General features: G+C 35.4%; 1 protein-coding gene and 1 pseudogene across 1 annotated transcript in view; both read left to right on the top strand.

Moving 5' to 3' along the window:
- The window catches only part of LOC117800284 (olfactory receptor 4K15-like), a 42,133-nt gene extending 37,164 nt beyond the window's left edge, over positions 1–4,969 (top strand). Inside the window, exon 5 of the mRNA XM_034652814.1 lies at positions 4,902–4,969. Coding sequence (XP_034508705.1) covers positions 4,902–4,905 — 4 coding nt within the window. The 3' untranslated portion in view covers positions 4,906–4,969. The remainder of the gene's footprint in view (positions 1–4,901) is intronic.
- A 2,342-nt stretch (positions 4,970–7,311) lies between these two features.
- On the top strand, positions 7,312–8,239 carry LOC117800276 (annotated as a pseudogene).
- Positions 8,240–19,685: the final 11,446 nt, after the last annotated feature.

Raw genomic sequence — 19,685 nt, forward strand, 5'->3', positions numbered from 1 at the left:
GTAGAAGTAAAAACCACTCACATTCCACATCTGCTATTTATTCCTTTATTTCTCAAATCCACAGAAAGGTTTTAAGTAAAAATGATCATTTATTTCCCAAATCCACAGAAAAGTTCTAAGCAAACATGCTCACCTATATAGTGATGTATAAGCAGCTACTAATGAGTATCAACGAAGTCTACCAAATATTCCTACCATAATGGACACGTTTTTTTCCTGATACTGATGCTGGCTGAACAAAATTATCCACTGTGCTGGAAAGGGTTATACTTTCAGTTCAGAGACACAGTTTTTAGCCTCGAATTTATTCCAAAGTTCAACTTCCTTGAATTCCATCTCCACAAGTGCCGAAGACACCTACTTAAATCAATTTGGATTAAGATTTGGAGCCTCCACTCCCCTTTAGGAATATGTGGGGGCAATTGCACAACACTGCCAGGGTTCCATGGATCAAAGTTTGAAATGCCCCGGACTAGAAATCACTCTGGCTGTTCAAGGTTTTTTATATTCTGATTTTTCTCCCTCTCGGTACTTGCCTGCAAACAATGAAGTCTGAATATCCAATCCCTGAAATTTTTATTCCCTTTATCCTTCTATGTCAATACCCATTCTTGACTTCAGTAGCCATACAAGAAACTCTTGAAGCAGCCTCCAACTGCAACTACTCCCCTCCAGTGTTTTACATCTCTAGTTAATTCCCCAACACTTCCAGATACATATTCCTAAAACATATGCCCCTTGCACTGAAATGGTGAATAGCATTGCATTTTCCAACAAATTAATTACAGAATCCTAAGACCTGTACTTAAGATCCTCTAACATATGGCCCAATAAAACTCTGACATATGCTATAGTCTAGCCCAGTTAGAGCACTTGTTCTTCAATTACTTCTAATTTTCTTTATTCACACTTTTGTTTATGTTAGTCTGTTTGGGCCGTGTAATCTGCCATCACTATCTCTGCCTTTCACAACATTATTTCTCATTTAAGGTCTTTTACAAATATATATTTTTGTCTTCTTCTGTCTCATTTTTATTTTCCTTGTACTTCTCTTCCACCCTCCCTCTTCCTTCTTTTCACTTCTTCCTTTTCTGATCTTTCCAACAAAATATAATCTCTCCTGATGCTCCATAAATCATAATGTATATATGCATTATAATATGTACAGATTTATAATACATATATATGTACATACACATATTTATAATATGTACGGTCTTTGAATTTTATGTTACATTGATTATTTTCTTTAATTGCCCTTCAAAATAGAATTTTGAATTTTGAATCGCTTGTAAAGCAACTTTCAGATAATCATTTGTCTTGAGCATTTTTGAATTCTTATTTGTGGCTTTGCATGTAGTCAGTATTCATTTTCTTTAAAGATTTATTTATTACTTCTAGAGAGAATGAGAGACTATGCATGCGTGCATGACTTGGAAGTGGGGCAGAAAGTAGGAATCCTAAAGCAGACTCCCCACAGAGCAAGGAGCCCAACATGGGGTTGATCCCAGGATCCAAGAGATCATGACCTGAGCCAAAACCAAGAGTCAGATGCCCAACTGACCGAGTTACCCAGGAGCCCCGCAGATATTCATTTTCCTTTTTTTTTTTTTTAACAAATTCTGAATTAAATTTAATTGGAGAATACAGACAGAAACAAGACATATTCTCTTTGGCCAGAGTGACTTATAGTCCTGCAATATCATAGTCTTTTGCTATACCTATCTTTACAGTAATTAGAATGTTGCTTAAAAAATTGGTGTTTCACAAAAATATTAGTAGTAGTGATTGGAACAGAACTCAACCTGCAGAGAGAATGAGTTACTTTATAAGAACAGTCTAATTAAAATACTCAGAAATCTTGCCTGTGGATAAATTTTCATAGAAAATGAATTCTACACCAGTTATAATAAGGTCTTAAAGTAACTAATGTATAGATATATTGGGAAACATGATTTTCAGTAATGTGAATCCCTAGACAGACATATTTACTAGTCTCTAATATGAAAAGGCTTGTTAGCAATGGCCCCAGTGGGACAAAATTACACATCAAGAAGAAAGACATTTTCACCTTTACTTCCTTTTAAATAAAATGTATAAAGCACACGGAGTATTGCAAGCCATATGAAAAGAACCTAGTTCTTCATGATACCTCAGGTTATTCTTGTGGAACTTCTGAAATAAAAACAGTGGACAAATTCCAAGCTCTCTTAGTGAGTCTGTAAGGTGACTGAGGAATGAGACATGTAAGTTTTAATACTTCTGCCATTTCAACTAGGTCTCTGTAAACGAACTATTTAATATAATTTTCTAGTTATACTGAAATGAGACTGACTTTGTGTCTCTATGTTTGAGCTCCCTCTGAATGCTCTGAGTGAGTTCATTTTTCTGTATGGAATTGAACTTCAGACCCTCTTCAGCAGGCTCAGCGACTGTCATCTCTAAGCTCACTTCCAGTTATTTGGCACAGAACATAGTGACACAGTTAATGGTCAATATATTTGCTTAAATTCCATTGCTTCTTTATACACATAGGCACATATATATTTTTTTAGGTGCATTGATTTCCATGCATATAGTTATGCCAACATACTATTATTAGTGTGCTTAGCATACAATTTTTAAGATGAAAATGTTGGCTTTGTCACTTACTTGCTGTGTTATTTGACTTGAGCTTTGGTAATGTAAGGATAGAGCTATACTTGAAGGGTTATTACGTGCATTCTAAATTTATATATACATAAAACATATATATTTTTTGCTAAAGACTGTGTCTATGTATATAATCTGGTAGAATATATACTTTACATTTCTATATATAGATATGTATATATATATATACACACATATATATATTTCTATCTACTTTCTTGTAGACTTCTTAGCACATCATGAGTACACAGAAATAGAAGCTAATTATCTCATCCAAAAATTACAGGATTACATATAACAATCCAATTATGTTCTGTATTTAATAGCTTCTAGATTTTTACAGACCTTGTATTTTGGAAATCCCTGAATCAAGCATATACATACATGCACACATATGTGTAAACACACACACACAGACACACACACAGAAAACATCATTTCTAAGTAACTGGATGAAACCAAAAAAGGTTTTTCAAGTAGAAATTTATGGGAAAGAAACTGAGGGCTTCAGAGGGGAGGGGTTGGGGGAATGGGATAGGCTGGTGATGGGTATTAAGGAGGGCACGTATTGCATGGTGCCTGGGTGTTATACGGAAGTAATGAATCATGGAACTTTACATCAAAAACTAGGGATGTAATATAACATAATAAAAAATATTATTATAAAAAAGAAATTTAGTGAAATTTAAAAAAATGGTTATATTTCATTATTTCAAAATGTTCTGTGGAAAGTCTTCGTAGTAAGTCTTGGCTTATTTTAAGAGATTAAAGTTAGGGGTAATATATTTCCAATTACAAGGAATTGCAAAAGAGATTAGCTTATTGAAAGGCTCCTTAGCCTGGTACAAAGGCCAGCTAGATGAGACAGAAATTTCAAGGAATTCAAAGGCATGCTGAGAAACCCCACCCATACCTTCCTTAAACCCTTCAGTGATAGTTGTAACTTCTATGACATAATTTAATCTTCTTTAGTATAAGGCTTTGATTTCCACAGAAATGCCACCCTTCACAGCCACCCTACCCAACACTGGCATTCCCCTCTGTCCAATAATAGGCAGTATTTGAAGATGAGACCTTTCAAACTTTAACTCCTAATTACTCACTTAATATACTTCTGCCATAGCCATTAATGTTTAAAATTTTTGTTTAAATACTGAATTAAATAATTAATATGCCTTTTGATAAATTTTAAAAAACAATATAATTCAGTATATAAAAACTTTTTAAGCAAGACAAGGGCAAAAACATTTGGGAAAAATTATAGATCTTAGTTTATTCATTATTTCAACTAATTTTATTGAAAATGTAACAAATAAAAATGAAAAGAATGAACTAAAATATTTTTGTAAAAAATGGCAATACCTTAACAAAAAGTATCTTTATATATACATATTAAGAAGATGAAGGGTTCAATAGTAAAATGGGCAAAACCCTGGGTAGGGAATTGAGTAAGAAAGTACATATGACCAATTCATGAATAAGTGTCAATTCCATTAATAATCATTAAATGCATTGAAACATCAGTAAGATGCATTTTCCTGGGGCAAATAGATAAAAATAAAAGGTGCAATACACCATCTTGTCAATAAAGGGTGAGGTGAAGAATAGGCATTCTCAGAACACATTTTAGTGTTAAGTTTTGGTATAATAAGTCAAAAATTTCTGAAAATTATAATGATGTATCCTGAATAGATAGTTATGCATAATCATAAAGTTTTAGCTTAAAAAAGCAAGGTTATTATATGTTAATAATAGGGAAAATTGAAAACTTCCATAAAATAAAAATACAAGTACATTAAAAAACTGGTATAAAAGTACTGTATTGACATGGGAAGTATTTATTATTAGTGGTAGGTTATAAAATGATATGCACTATATATATAGGGATATATATATATATTTATATTAACAGATATTATCTCTGTGTGTTCCCATTAAAGATATCTTATTTCATCTTGTTACTTATTTTTCTAAATTGAAAAATAGAAATTTGTCAGTTAAAAAGAGCTTTGTTGTTTTTACAGATTAAAAAGATTATACACTTATTGCAGAAAAGAAAAACTCAGCAAATACATAAACGGATAAGGAATAAAACTGCTACACTCTCTTATCCAGAGATAACTACTTTTAATACTTTACAGTAGGTCTTTAAAAGCTTCTCGAGGTATATGACAGTAATAAGAGATCTCCATACAGTTGATTTTAGCAAATGTGTTTCAGACCCATACAGTACTTTTCCTTAATTCCAGGTAAAGAAACAGAAGCTTGGACACTTAAGAATATTATTTTTTGTACTGCAAGTTTCACTAGGTGTCTGCACAAATGAATATGATGATCCTGTATTCTTAAGATGGAGGGAAAAAAAGGAGTAGTCAAAAGGAGAGAGACACTGAGTTGGTGAACAAAAGTAAGTAGAGACAGAGGAACTACAAACAGATTTCACCATCTTGAACATTTTGCCCAAGGTGAGAAAGCCTCTTCCTGCCCTGCAAAGGCCTCTCAGCTTCTCTTCCAGGAATGGGAGTGCCACATGTAATAAGTTAACTGTGTACCTTTCACAAGACAGGCTTTTAAGAAATTTCACTCCAATCATGGAACATTGCATCAAAAACTGGGGATGTACTGTCTGGCGACTAATATAACAAAATAAAAATTATTAGAAAAAAAAAAGAACCGGGAATGACTCTACCTAGATTTGCTGAAGGTCAAATAAATTCTCATTAAAATGGAAAAAAAAAAAAGAAATTTCATTCCAGAGAAACAGTCACCTACTTTTCTTAATCACTAGAGTCTAAAGTAGGGTGTATGCACCCAAGTAAGTAAGCTGCTTGAGAAAAAATATTTAGAGTTCTCTACATTTATGAAATATCATTCTTTCTTAAATTCATTATATTTTATAATGTACATAATATATTACTGTAGTGATGTGTGCATATAATTTACAGGTAAATGAATACACATGGTCATAACTATTGCTGTTAGAGGAGTAGAGTTAAAAACACAGGGACACCAGCCTTTCTAAGTTGAGTTCTTATGTTGTGGCATTCAGATATTCTTTATTAGCATCCTACTTAGTTTCTTCAGAATCTTCTTTAATAAGTAAATTTTCATCATTCCAACTTCATAAACTACCATGGTAGAGCTATTTCTCAAAGAAAAGAATCAGAGAACTTTTTTTAAAGATTTTTGTGAGAGAGAGGGAGAGAGTGGGTGCATGTGACTGTGGGTGGGGATAGAGGCAGAGGGCAACAGAGATCTTAAGCAGACTCTCCTGAGCTCCTGCTGAGTGCAGAGTCTGACTCAGGGCTTGATCCCCACAAACCCTGAGATTGAGCTGAAATCAAAAGCCAGTTGCTTAACCGACTGAGCCACCCAGGTACCCCAAGAATCAGAGCCTCTTAAAAAGAACTTTTTTTGAGTTTCCTACAACTATTCAGGCATAATTAGTCTATAGAAGAAAATAAAAGCAGTTCTATTCTAGCTGATGTGAAACTAAAATTTTTATATTTTGTATATTTGGATCAACAAGAATTATTGAACACCATCTATGAGTAAGGTACTCTAGAAAAAAAAGTCAAAGAGTGAATAAAATATAGGTTCCTTCAAAATCATAAAATGTGTTTATATAAACTGATAGGGAAGACATAGATTGATAGTATCAGCAAATATGGTATCCTTTTTCAAATTTGATGCTGACTGAGGATCACATTTTAAATTCACAGAAATTCAGAGTCAGTGGGTAGAAAAGAGCCATTTTGCATTTACAAAGAATCTAAATTAGGAACTCTCTAATTAAAAAGATAAAAACATGATATTAATTATTAACTCACATAGTAACACACTTACATGTAAATAGACACCATTAACATGTGTGAAGTAACTGTTAAGTAGGATGAGTACATATTTTAATAATTTATGCAGTATGTTAGTTTATACCTGCAAATATTTTCATCATTGAGGGAGCAGAGGCATAGTACCTAACATCTATTGAACATCTCTTATGGGCCGGGAACTATCCTAAGTAGGTCATCTATTTTAACTCTCTTTCATCCATATAATAATCCTTTGAGGCATATACTATTATTTCTCCTAATTCACAGAGGGAAAAACTGAAGCACAGAGAGTTTAATTAACTTCCCCAAGGTCACATCACTAGGGATCGTATGAAATAGCATTTGAAACCTGCAAGTACGACTAGACCTTAAGTTTCCTATTTATCAGGTAATTTACTTATTGCTTTATTTATTTAATATATACCTATTTGTTTATTTTTTCAAAAACAGAAACAAGAGGAAGAAACCAGAAGTGAAATTGATTACCTATAGGGAGTGATTTAAAATGAGACGGAATCTATGGAAGGGAGATGATGCTATTATTGGCATGCCCTTAGTCATGGAAGTGATGTGCAAACTTGTGTTTTCAAACGTGACTATCATGCTGGGATTCAGAGATGAAAGCCAAGGTTATAGAGTCATTACAAAACAAATGATTGCGTAGAACATTTATCTGTGCGCTTACGAGGATCTAAATACATAAGTATGCTGAATGGAATTTGATACCCCAGGCTTAGCTCTGCTCATTCATGGTCACAAGAGGATGATGCTTTCTCCATTTCACTTGACAGGAACATTTTTGATCCCATCTCACAAGTTTGAAATCATGGACCAAGGAAATAATTCAGGAGTGACTGAATTTATACTGCATGGTCTTTCAGGTTCTCGAGAGCTATAACTTTTCTCTTTTGCATTTTTTACACTTTTCTATGTATCCGTTGTGCTGGGGAACCTCCTCATTGTGCTTCACTGTTATCTCTGAACCTGCACTACACTCACCCACGTACTTCCTACTCAGTAACCTCTCCTTAATTGATGTGTGTCTATCCACCCCTGCCACCTGCAAAATGACTATTGATTTCCTTATGGAGCACAAGACCATCTCTTTTGATGGCTGTATGACCCAGATACTCTTTCTGCATGTCTTTGCTGGTGGTGAAATGATGCTCCTTGTGGCTATGGCTTATGACAGATATGTCGCCATATGTCGACCCCTGTACTATGTGTCCACTATGAGTCTGCGCAAGTGCACAAGCCTTGTGGTGGGCTCCTGGCTCATCGGGGTTTTGCACTCACTAAGTCAGTTGGTCTTCATAGTAAACCTTCCGTTCTGTGGTCCCAATAAAGTGGACAGTTACTACTGTGACCTTCCCCTGGTTATCAAACTTGCCTGCACCAATACTTTTACTCTTGAGGTACTGATGCTTTCAGACAGTGGTCTAATGGCCACGAGCTCCTTTGTGCTCTTGCTGATCTCCTACACGCTCATCCTGGTTATCGTGCGACGGCGTCCTTCAGCAGGCATGGCCAAGGCTAGGGCCACCCTGACTGCCCATATCATTGTGGTGACCCTATTCTTTGGATCCTGCATCTTCATTTATGCATGGCCTTTTAGCAGTCTCCCAGTGGATAAGGTTCTCTCCATATTTTATACTGTTTTCAACCCTCTTTTAAACCCCATGATCTACGCCTTAAGAAATAAGGAGGTAATATCAGCAATGCAAAAGCTAAGGAGTCAACAAGTGTGTTTCTGAAAGTCTCCCAGCTATTCCTTGTGCTAAGTAACACCTACAATAAAGGCCAGGTTAGTGCACCTTACTCTGTCAACTACCGGTCTGTCTGAAATATCATAGCACCCATTTTCTTCCTCCTTCTAGCATTCTCTAACAATAAGCAAACTCTCTTAGATAACAGAATTGGACTTCCTATTTTTTGCTTATGAAACAATTCTTATTTCAGACTNAACAAGTGTGTTTCTGAAAGTCTCCCAGCTATTCCTTGTGCTAAGTAACACCTACAATAAAGGCCAGGTTAGTGCACCTTACTCTGTCAACTACCGGTCTGTCTGAAATATCATAGCACCCATTTTCTTCCTCCTTCTAGCATTCTCTAACAATAAGCAAACTCTCTTAGATAACAGAATTGGACTTCCTATTTTTTGCTTATGAAACAATTCTTATTTCAGACTAAAATTATTTATAGTAAGCTTTTTCTCTTACTATAAAATGTGTCTATCAAATCCAATGCTTCTTTCAATCACCTTAATATGAAAATGTACAAAATACTAAAGTAATGTAAAATATTTAAATCATATTTTAAAGTTTCAGGAGAGTGATTGATTTGCAGTTATTCTCCAGTCATCATCTTATCTGGTATCACAAATTAGAGGTAGGGATTATCATAAATTTTACCATTTCTTTTTATATACCTTATTGTGTCTCTGTCTCTCTCTCTCTCTGTAAATGTATACAAACACCCACACTTATATTCTTTGCTATTCAAACTATTTCTATTTGAACTAAGAAACTAAATAGACTGGGTTTTGTTTTTTGTTTTGTTTGTTGTTTTTTGCATATAGGGATAGTATTTTTGCAATCTGAGCTCTCACAACAAAGTATCCAAACATAGGCACCAAAGAGCAAACGGACTATGTTGCAGAACTCATTATCCAAACTCAGAAACCAAGTAAGATTCATACAGTTACATTAACCATGCTACAAACACTAAAACATGAGCTGACAGTGTTTCTTCATATCAGGGTATTAAAGTTTAGAATTGACATTCAAAGTTCAATGACTACACACAAAAATGGATATTGCTCCCCGTATAAGTAGACTGTTTTCATCAGCAGTGCTAAACATATGGTTTTGTTCTCTATATTCTCACCTATCTCTATGTAATTCATGCTCTCTAATCCATACCAACAAACAAAACATAATTCAGAATACATTTTTTCGAAGCTCTCTAAAAATGAGAATTCTTTTGACTTTTTAAAGGAAGACTACATTTTCACACTTATTTAATATTTAATTCTTACAGTCTAACCCCTCTGTCACCAATTAGAAGACTGAAAGTCATGCATCGTACAAGTTAAGTGACTTGACTGAAAGTCATGCATCATACAAATTGAGTCNCATCATACAAATTAAGTGAGCCGAGCACAATCATAATCACAAATCAGTCGAGCATAATCAAATCAGCATGTACCAGGAAATGATACAAAAACCCTTCAATTTCTAACTTCTAATACTTGAAAGAAAAGCCATTCCCCAAAAGCAAAATATGGTTTTGTGTGTAGAAGAAACGGTAGTGTGGAATAGGATATAATACCAAATATGTTTTAAACAATTTTTGACTCATTTTTCCCATCATGACTTTACCACTCCACAAGACTCTGTTGATTCCTTTGTGAAACATAGAAGTAAAAAAATAAACTAACATAGGACTGTGTCATATGATGGTGATGATGATGATAATGAGAAAGCCAAACATACTTAATGATCACAATGTAACATATAAATTGTACCATTACACCATCTCATTTGATTCTCACAAAATATCTGTAGAGTAGAAAAATAAGATCATACCTCTACTACTGGCAATATTTAAGTTTAGGTAATTCTGAAACTCCTACAAGAATACTTATGAATTCTATTTTTTAAATATTTTTTATTATATTATATTAGTCACCATACAGTACATCCCTGGTTTTTGCCGTAAAGTTCGATGATTCATTACTTGCGTATAACACCCAGTGCACCATGCAATATGTGCCTTCCTAACTACCTATCACCAGCCTATCCCATTACTCCACCTCCCCCCCCCCGAAGCCCTCAGTTTGGTTCTCAGAATCCATAGTCACTCATGCTTCACTCCCCCCTTTTGTTACCCCCCGTTATTTATCCCTTTTTTCTCCTACTGAGAAGAAGTGTCTGTTCATATCTTCTGCCCATTTTATGATTTAATTGTTTCTCGTGTACTGAGTTTGAGAAGTTCTTTGTAGATCTTGGATACCAGTCTTTTATCTGTAGTATCATTTGCAAATATATTTTCCCATTCCGTGGGCTGCCTCTTAGTTTTTTGGACTGTTCCCCTGGTTGTGCAGGAGCTTTTTATCTTGATGAAGTCCAACAAGTTCATTTTATCTTTTGCTTCCCTTGCCTTTGGAGATGTGTCACGGAAAAGTTTGCTGTGGCTGATGTCGTAGAGGTTGCTGCCTATGCTCTCCTCTAAGATTTTGTTGGATTCCTTCTCACATCGAGGTCTTTCATTCATTTAGAGTTTATCTTTGTGTATGGTGTGAGAGAGTGGTCAAGTTTTATTCTTTTGCATGTAGCTGTCCAATTTTCCCAGCACCATTTATTGAAGAGACTGTCTTTTTTCCACTGGATGTTTTTTCCTGCTTTATCAAAAATTAGTTGCTCAAAGAGCCGAGGGTCCATTTCTGTGTTCTCTATTCTGTTCCATTGGTCTATATGTCTCTTTTTGTGCCAGTACCATGCTGTCTTTGTGATCACAGCTTTGTAGTACAGCTCAAAATCCAGCATTGTGATGCGCCCAGCTTTGTTTTTCCTTTTCCACAATTCCTTGGTGATTAGCGGGCTTTTCCGGTTCCATACAAATTTAAGGACTATTTCTTCCAGTTCTTTGAAAATTATCATTGGTGTTTTGATCAGGATAGCATTGAAAGTGTAGATTGCTCTGGGTATCATGGACTTTTTAACTATGTTAATTCTTCCGATCCATGAGCATGGAATATTTTTCCATATTTTTGTGTCTTCCTCAATGTCTTTCAAGAGTGATTTTTAGTTTCTAGAATACAGATCCTTTACGTCTCTGGTTAAGTTAATTCCGAGATAACGTATGATTTTTGGTGCTATTGTAAATGGGATGGATTCCCTAATTTCTCTTTCTTCAGTCTCATTATTCATGTATAGAAATGCAACTGATTTCTGAGTGTTGATTTTGTATCCCGCCACATTACTGAATTGCTCTATAACTTCTAATAGTCTGGGAGTTGATTCTTTTGGGTTTTCCATATAGAGTATCATGTCATCTGCCAAGAGAGACATTTTGACTTCTTCTTTGCCGATTTGGATATATTTTTTCCCTTTTTGTCATCTGATTGCTGTTGCAAGGACTTCTAGTACTATGTTGAATAATAATGGTGAGAGTGGTCATCCTTGTCGTGTTCCTGATCTTAAGGGAAAGGCTTCCAGCTTTTCCCCATTAAGAAGATATTTGCTGTAGGCTTTTCATATATGGCTTTTCTGAGATTGAGGTATGTACCCTCTATCCCTACACTCTGAAGGATTTTAATCAGGAAAGGATGCTGTATTTTCTCAAATGCTTTTTCTGCATCTATTGAGAGGATCATATGATTCTTGGGTTTTTTCTTGTTGATATGATCTACCACCCTGATAGATTTGTGAATGTTGAACCACGCTTGCATCCCAGGGATGAATCCCACTTGGTCATGATGGGTAATCCTTTTAATGTACTTTTGGATTCTATTAGCCAGGATCTTGCTTATGAATTCTAGACATATTCGTTAAAATAAATAAATGAACTCATGGCATCTGAAACAGATGCTCTAAGAGAGGGAAACTGATGGAAACTGACTGCAGTTCATGAAAATGATGGGCAGTATGCTTGGCCATTAGGGGAACATTCTGTCTTGCAAGAGCATTCGACAGAATTGATTTTTTTTTTTAATCTGGGACTCTCAAAATGTATACTTAAGAGGGTACTATCAAGTACAAGGAAAAGACCAAACTACCCTTGCTGGTCTAGCCTATGGATAGAAAAATTGCTTCCTCTGAAAAATTATAACCATGGGATTGCTCACAAATGAGTTTGGAGTCTGTATTTATACTCTCTGCACAGTCAGAAGAGTTTTAACCTGAAAAATAAACATTAGCTATTGGGAACCCAGAGGTCATTGAAATTCTGGGGTCATTTGAAAAACCAAAGTTCAGGTGACCTTGACTGAATTGAGTCAAATTCACAAACACATGAGGACCTATGTACATTGAACAGCAGTCAGTTGAGCAAACAGCAGACTAACTTCCCACTCTCCTCTCAAATCAGTAATAAATCTATTGGATAAACATTATGAAGCAAATATATTCAACATGACTAATGATACAAAACAAATATAAAAGGAGAAAATATTGCTATCATAAAAGAAAAGCCAGTGACTTCTGTTCCTTGGAAAAGGAGTAGACACAATTTTCCATATTCCTTCTGCTAATATAGTATCAATCACTGATTGATATAAATTGATTTATATATAAAATATACATTGTAACACTCTGAAAGTTAGAGAGAAGAAGGTAGAATGCATAGGGACCCAAAAAATTACATGACAGAAGATGCCAACAACGCAGGAACACTAGTGAGAATGGACAAAAAGTCCCCAACAAAATCCTGTTCATTCTAGCCAAACAACCAGGAGAGGGGCTGCCTAGCAAGATAAAATATTTAAACAACAACTTCTCTACTTCAGCCAAACACCACAAAAGAATCTTTGGTCCCATCTCACCTATACCAGCAAAGGCCAAATGGGGAGCCTGGGCTCCTACTGCTGGCCAGGATGTAGCAAGCTACCCCAGCACCCCCACACACCTGAGGAGGTGTCAGAGAAGGCCAAGTATGGAACCTGAACTTTCATCTTNTTGAACATTCATCTTTTTCAGACTGGAAACAGCACCTCCTCCTGTGGTGTAAGTGAGCAGCAGTGACAACACAATTGGCAACCCTATCCCTCCGAGAAATCAGTGGAGGCCTAGTAAGGGTCCGGAGCTCTCCTTCCCTCCCAGAGGTAATGAGAAGTGTCCTCACCTCCCTCTGGGTGCTGACAGAAGCAGAGTTGGGAAACAAGACTTCTACACCCACGTGGCAGGAACAAAGGGGTATCCCTCTTTCTTCACCTGTCAGAAAAATGTAAAAACAAGCCAACTAAGACAGAAGGTTGAAATAAGGTTCAGAGTCTTAAAATATAGTACACATAATGTTGAGATTCCAATTAAAAATCATTAATCATACAAAGTAGAAAAATCTCAACTTCAAAGAAAACTGAAAATGAATAGATGCCAACAACAAGGGGATAGTCATGTTAGAATTATCCAGATTTTAAAGAAGCTATCCTAAAAATGCTTCAATGAGCAATTATGAATGCATTTTTTAAAAATGATAAAAAAATTCAACATCTCAGCAAATAACAGAATACAAAGACTTACCAAATAAATAGAAGTACAAAAAAGAACCAAATGTAAAACAAAAAATGTAAATATAAATCAAATGTAATTGATTATTAATGACTACCAAATGTAAATTTAAAAAAAAAACCACCCAAATTCAATGGATGGGCTCACCAGCAGAATGCAAGAGACAAAGGAATGAATCGGTGAACTGAAATGCAGAATAGAAATTCCCCATTTTGAACAATAGAGAGAATAGATTAAACAGATCACCCTACTCTCAAAGAGATAGAAAATACTTCTTTCTACCTTAATGAAAGGGGAAAAGATATTAATATTGACTTCTTAGGCATGTTAAAATTGTGAGGGCAGCCACTGAAGGAAAAATAAAATATATGATTTTCAAACTAGTAGAGGAAACAAAAGTGAGACAAAACTTGATCCACTTAATAGAAGGCAAGAATGAAATAGAAAAGAAACAGTAAAAACAAAGCATAGTAGTGAAAATAAATGCAAGTAGGAGAGAGAATTGAGACTTAATTTACCTTAGAAATGTAATCTAGTTCACTTCCTATTGATNAAAAATAAAACCACCCAAAATCAATGGAAGGGCTCACCAGCAGAATGCAAGAGAAAAAGGAATGATTCAGTGAACTGAAACGCAGAATAGAAATTCCCCATTTTGAACAATAGAGAGAATAGATTAAACAGATCACTCTACTCTCAAAGAGATAGAAAATACTTCTTTCTACCTTAATGAAAGGGGAAAAGATATTAATATCGACTTCTTAGGCATGTTAAAATTGTGAGGGCAGCCACTGAAGGAAAAATAAAATATATGATTTTCAAACTAGTAGAGGAAACAAAAGTGAGACAAAACTTGATCCACTTAATAGAAGGCATGAATGAAATAGAAAAGAAACAGTAAAAACAAAGCATAGTAGTGAAAATAAATGCAAGTAGGAGAGAGAATTGAGACTTAATTTACCTTAGAAATGTAATCTAGTTCACTTCCTATTGATGGGCATACTTCTGACTGAACCAAGTTCTTCTGGGTTCTGTAAATGAGAAAGACCATTATTGATACTTTTCGACACTGTTGAAAATAGGCATTTCACAGAAGAAAACTACATGTATAATTAATTTCTGAAAAAAATTTAAAATCATTAATAACCGCAGAAAAGCCAATAATAACCACAATAATATACCTGTGACCATGTGCCTAATTGGAAAAAAAATCAATACATTTTATATTATGGCCAAAGAAGGACAATCTCAAAAGGGCTCAAACTCAAGGAGAAAGCTTGGCTTCTCTCACAGCTTAGTAAAGAAGTTCAGTCACTGGGGCGCCTGGGTAGTGCAGTCTTAAGCATCTGCCTTCGGCTCAGGGCGTGATCCCAGCGTTCTGGGATCGAGTCCCACATCGGGCTCCTCTGCTGGGAGCCTGTTTCTTCCTCTCCCACTCCCCTGCTGTGTTCCCTCTCTCGCTGGCTGTCTCTCTGTCACATAAATAAATAAAAATCTTAAAAAAAAAAANAAGAAGTTCGGTCACTGGTTGGGCCAGGTGAGACCTGATCTTGAACTGCTGGGCAATGTTAGGCCACCCATTGTGCAGGTGTGGAAACAGGTAACCAGCAACTGGTAAGGTGTGTGTGTACAAGGCCTCTGGGTTCTAACATGGTCAAAAGCCTTTTGGAGTGGGGGGCTCTGGTTTCTGTGTGGAGAGTGCTGTGGAAAGGTTATCACCAGAATGGAGTCTGCAAGGTCAGAGAGGGACTGCATTTTGGGTCAGTGTCTGGGATGTCCATTGGATGTCCTCACACACACCACTGACCCCAGCCCATGCCTGAACTGGTAGGAGAGTCTCTTCATCTTGCAATGTGCCTCTAGGTCCCTCCTCTGAGAAGGTTAATATCATTGTCAGTTTAAAGGAGATATACTTAAAGGAATTCTCATCACAGGACATATAATAACGGGTGAATTCAGAGCTGAGAAGCGACATACAGATAAATAAAACTAAGTGCAAATGTGTGAAACCATTTTGTAGAGTAATTTGGAAATATCTAGTAATGCTGAAGATTTGTATCCTTTATGACTTAGCAATTATTCTGCTAGGAATACATTCTGGAGAACCTCCAGCACATACTTATTCACACAAATGTTCATTTTAACATTGTTTATAATANTGACAGAGAAGCAATGTAGCCATACAATAAGAAAATTATAGCATTAAAATGAACTAAAATTATATGCATGATTATTGATAACTGTCCCAAATAAATTATTTAGTGGAAAACAGCAAGTTGCAAAAGACTTAAACGTGCAAATCCAAGCTATGTATTATTTCTTTGTTGGATACATCCCTATGAGTAAAACTATAAAAAAAAAGTCATTGGAAGGTTAAATATCAAACTCAGGTTAACTCTGAAAAACTGGTTTGTGGGGCTATATAAGATACTACAACTAACAACTGTAGGAGAGTAAAAAAAAAAACATTTTTCCTTCTACGCATCCTAGGTTTATTGGCTAGGACCCTGTACATTAAACTAGCAAAATACAGATAAACAAGAGAAAAACATGCGAGAGTTATTAACATGTGCATTGCACATACACAGGGAGTAACTCAAAGGGGTGGTTAGAATTTGGTCTTAAATGACATTTTAAAAGATCTATACATTTTATTTTATTTTTTGTCAAATTTTTATTTAAATTCTAGTGTAATATTGTTTTCAGGAATAGAATTCAGTGATTTGTCACTTACATACAACACCCACGCTCAACACGACAAATGCCCTCCTTAATGCCCATCGCCCCTTTAGTCCATCTCCCGCCCACCTCTCTTTATCAACCCTCAGTTTAGAACTATAAATTTTAAAGAAGTGACAAGATAAAGGAAAGGTCTCTGAGTTTCCAGGGCAGCAAATTGTGGAAAGGCAAATATACGGAGGAACTAATAAAAGATAAAGTCACTAGCCTTTTAGTAAGTTTTGTTAGATTCCTTTGGTTCCCTCTCAGCACTGAAAAGTAGACTTCTCTGTGGTGATTAACTTCTGTCCTTCCTTGTGCAGAGGGGGCAGGGGGACACCATTACAAATATATGTCCTGCTTTTATGCAAATAGGTAGAAGGCAGCGAGCTTTTCTTGTATCTGCTTCTTCTCAGTTGCCTTCAGCCCCAAATGATGCAGATGCCAAAGTGGCATATTTTGGGGTAGCATATTCTAATATCTTTCACAATGTTTCATTCCTAATAAAAATAAAGGAAGTATGGCAAACCATTAAAATTTCACAAAGCTGTTATATTAGTCACCATACAGTATATAACAAAGTAACAATTATAAAAAAATAAAAGTAAATAACTGAATGATACTATAGTGGCAGATACATGGCATTATACATTTGTCAAAATTCATAAATTAATGTACAATACCCAAGATTGAACCCTAATGTAATATATGGACTTTGGGTCATTAGGGTGTGTCAGTGAAGGTTCATTAGTAGTAGCAAATGTACCTCTCTGGTAGGGACACTGATAATGGCCTGTGTGTGTTCTCGGGGGGAGAGCAAGGGGTATATGGGAACTCTTGTACCCTCTCCTCAATTTTGCTGTGAACCTAAAACTGCTCTAAATAATATCATTATACATAAAAAAATTCACAAAGCTGAATACTGTAAACAAAGGCATTAAGTTAATAGTTCTTTTTATTTTCAATATACTGGAAATATTTAAAATCATTTTAGACAAGAGTAAACTGAGGCTCAGAGAGTTAAGTCTTTGTCCCATAACTTATTCTTAGTTTTTGACAGAACTGAAAACATGAATCCATGTCCTCTGTGTTCTAATTAGTTACCCTGTCCTCAATGTCCACCACATGTTCACAGCTTGTCCTTCTATTAAAGCCAAAGCATTTCTCATTGAGGCAAGAAGAATTCTCCCTAGAGTAGCTGGTTCAGTTGTATAGAATTCACAGAACATATTTTACTCTACACACTGTCCAAGGATTAAGTGACCCTGCCTTTTTCTCCTATGGTCCTTTTTGTAATTGTCAACAATGTGGGATGTTACTTATTTTGTTCCATTGGGAATATGTAGTGGAAGGTATTAATAATAATCCCCATTGGAAGATGAAACTAGGACATCTATTACTAGCTCTTCAAAGGTTCAATTGATCAATTAGATAAAACCACGGTACGACTCCAACTTGAAAAAAGAAAAAAACATCTATAAATATCACTCCTTGAAAGAGATTAACCCCACAACAGAAAAACTGAAGAATTCAATTTACATCTCTGACATGCATTATATCAGGTAGGCTATATCCAAAAAAGATACACATCAGAAACAGACTGTGTCCAGATACATATTCAATTATTACACTGTGCCTTAGACAAGACCTATAAATGAGAGAAAAACACATTAGAAGTCAAAGGAAGTGAATCAAGGTGAGGATGTCCATGCGTCTTAGCATGATTTAGAGAATTTGTGAGAAATCACATCCAGAGGTGGAGTTAGAGAATTTGTGAGAAATGATGTACAGAGGGGGAGTTATTACTCTTTGGAGATTATGACAAACTCTGTACTTAAAAAAATGCATTTGACACTGTTACCTATCACATAAAGAAACTAAATAAAAATGCAAATCAAGGCTATATATTTCTTTGTAGACATATGCATATTCAGTAAAGCTTTTAAAAAAAATCATGGGAATGATAAATACCAAACTCAGGTCATAGGCTTGTAGCTGTGTATCTTTGCATTAATGATTTATTTTACTTACTCTGCATTTCCAGTAGATCAGACAAAATTTACTTAATTTTGTAGAATTAGAGTGAAAATTTCTTCTCTTTTAATTACTTTATTTCTATACCTTTTTAAAAAGTTGGTAAACAAAATATGGTTTACTTTTAATACAACAAATAACCCATTTTCTCTATGTTATGATTCAAAAGGATTATTTTATTCCCTTTGCTTTTGCTGGTTTGATGACTGGCACTGATTTTCATGACTTAAATATGAGCTTATATTACTAATGAGATAAAATATTCTTGTTCTATGTAGAAATGAAGTTTATGTAAGTGGCTTATGATTTGCGGAGTTCAAGGTCTGTTACAGAGTTTGAAGGTCTCTGTGCATGGTTAGATTATAAGGTGAAAAGATTGAATAAATGACAGATACGAAGTGAAATATATTTCAGTTAATACCAAAACACATTTGTGAAAAATATTCCGTGCACACCTATATACCAATCCTGTGAAAGATCCGTAAGAGGCATGAGAATACAAGGAGCACCGAATATGGCAGGGGAAGAAGATCTACACAAAAACTCTTACTTTGGGAGAACTCATCATCTACATACAAGCAAAGTGATACAGCAACATTAGGAAAAGGAGAAATTTCAACTTAAGCCTCTAGGAAGGCTTTTCGAGGAAATAGCATTTGCAATGGAATAGATTATCTGTGAAGGGCATCGGAAAATAAATAGAAAATACCTACCAGCTTAATAAATGTTGAAGAATCTGGTTTTGTCTAGAGAGTAGCAAGGGGTATAAGTAAAACCAGACCATACTATATGCTTAGCTGTCATGTTAAGTACTTTAAATTTTACAAGTTTACTTCAAGGAGTGATGCGATGTTACAAGTGGGAGAATGAGATCCAGGAAAAAGTAAGTTTACAACCTGGAAGAATAGGGACAGTTACATAGTGAAGAAAAGTTTAAAGGGAAAAAGAGCTGACCTGAGGAGAGAAACTGTGAGCTCTGATCTGAGACGGCTGTGTACTANTATTCACATCCAGTAAACTCTCAGAAACATGTTTGGATTACTGGAGTGTAGTGAGAAATGGTGCTGCAAAATTCAACGTCATCACACAGTGATGAATGGAATGCCTAAGGAAGACAGGGAACAAAGAGAAGAAGGGAGACTAAGGATAACATAAAGTAAGAGAGAAAGACTACAAGGTGTGCAGAAGGGGATGGGACAAATCTGGAAACCTAGGCTGT

This window comes from Ailuropoda melanoleuca, unplaced genomic scaffold (genome assembly GCF_002007445.2).
Source record: "Ailuropoda melanoleuca isolate Jingjing unplaced genomic scaffold, ASM200744v2 unplaced-scaffold6751, whole genome shotgun sequence".
NCBI lineage: Eukaryota > Metazoa > Chordata > Mammalia > Carnivora > Ursidae > Ailuropoda > Ailuropoda melanoleuca.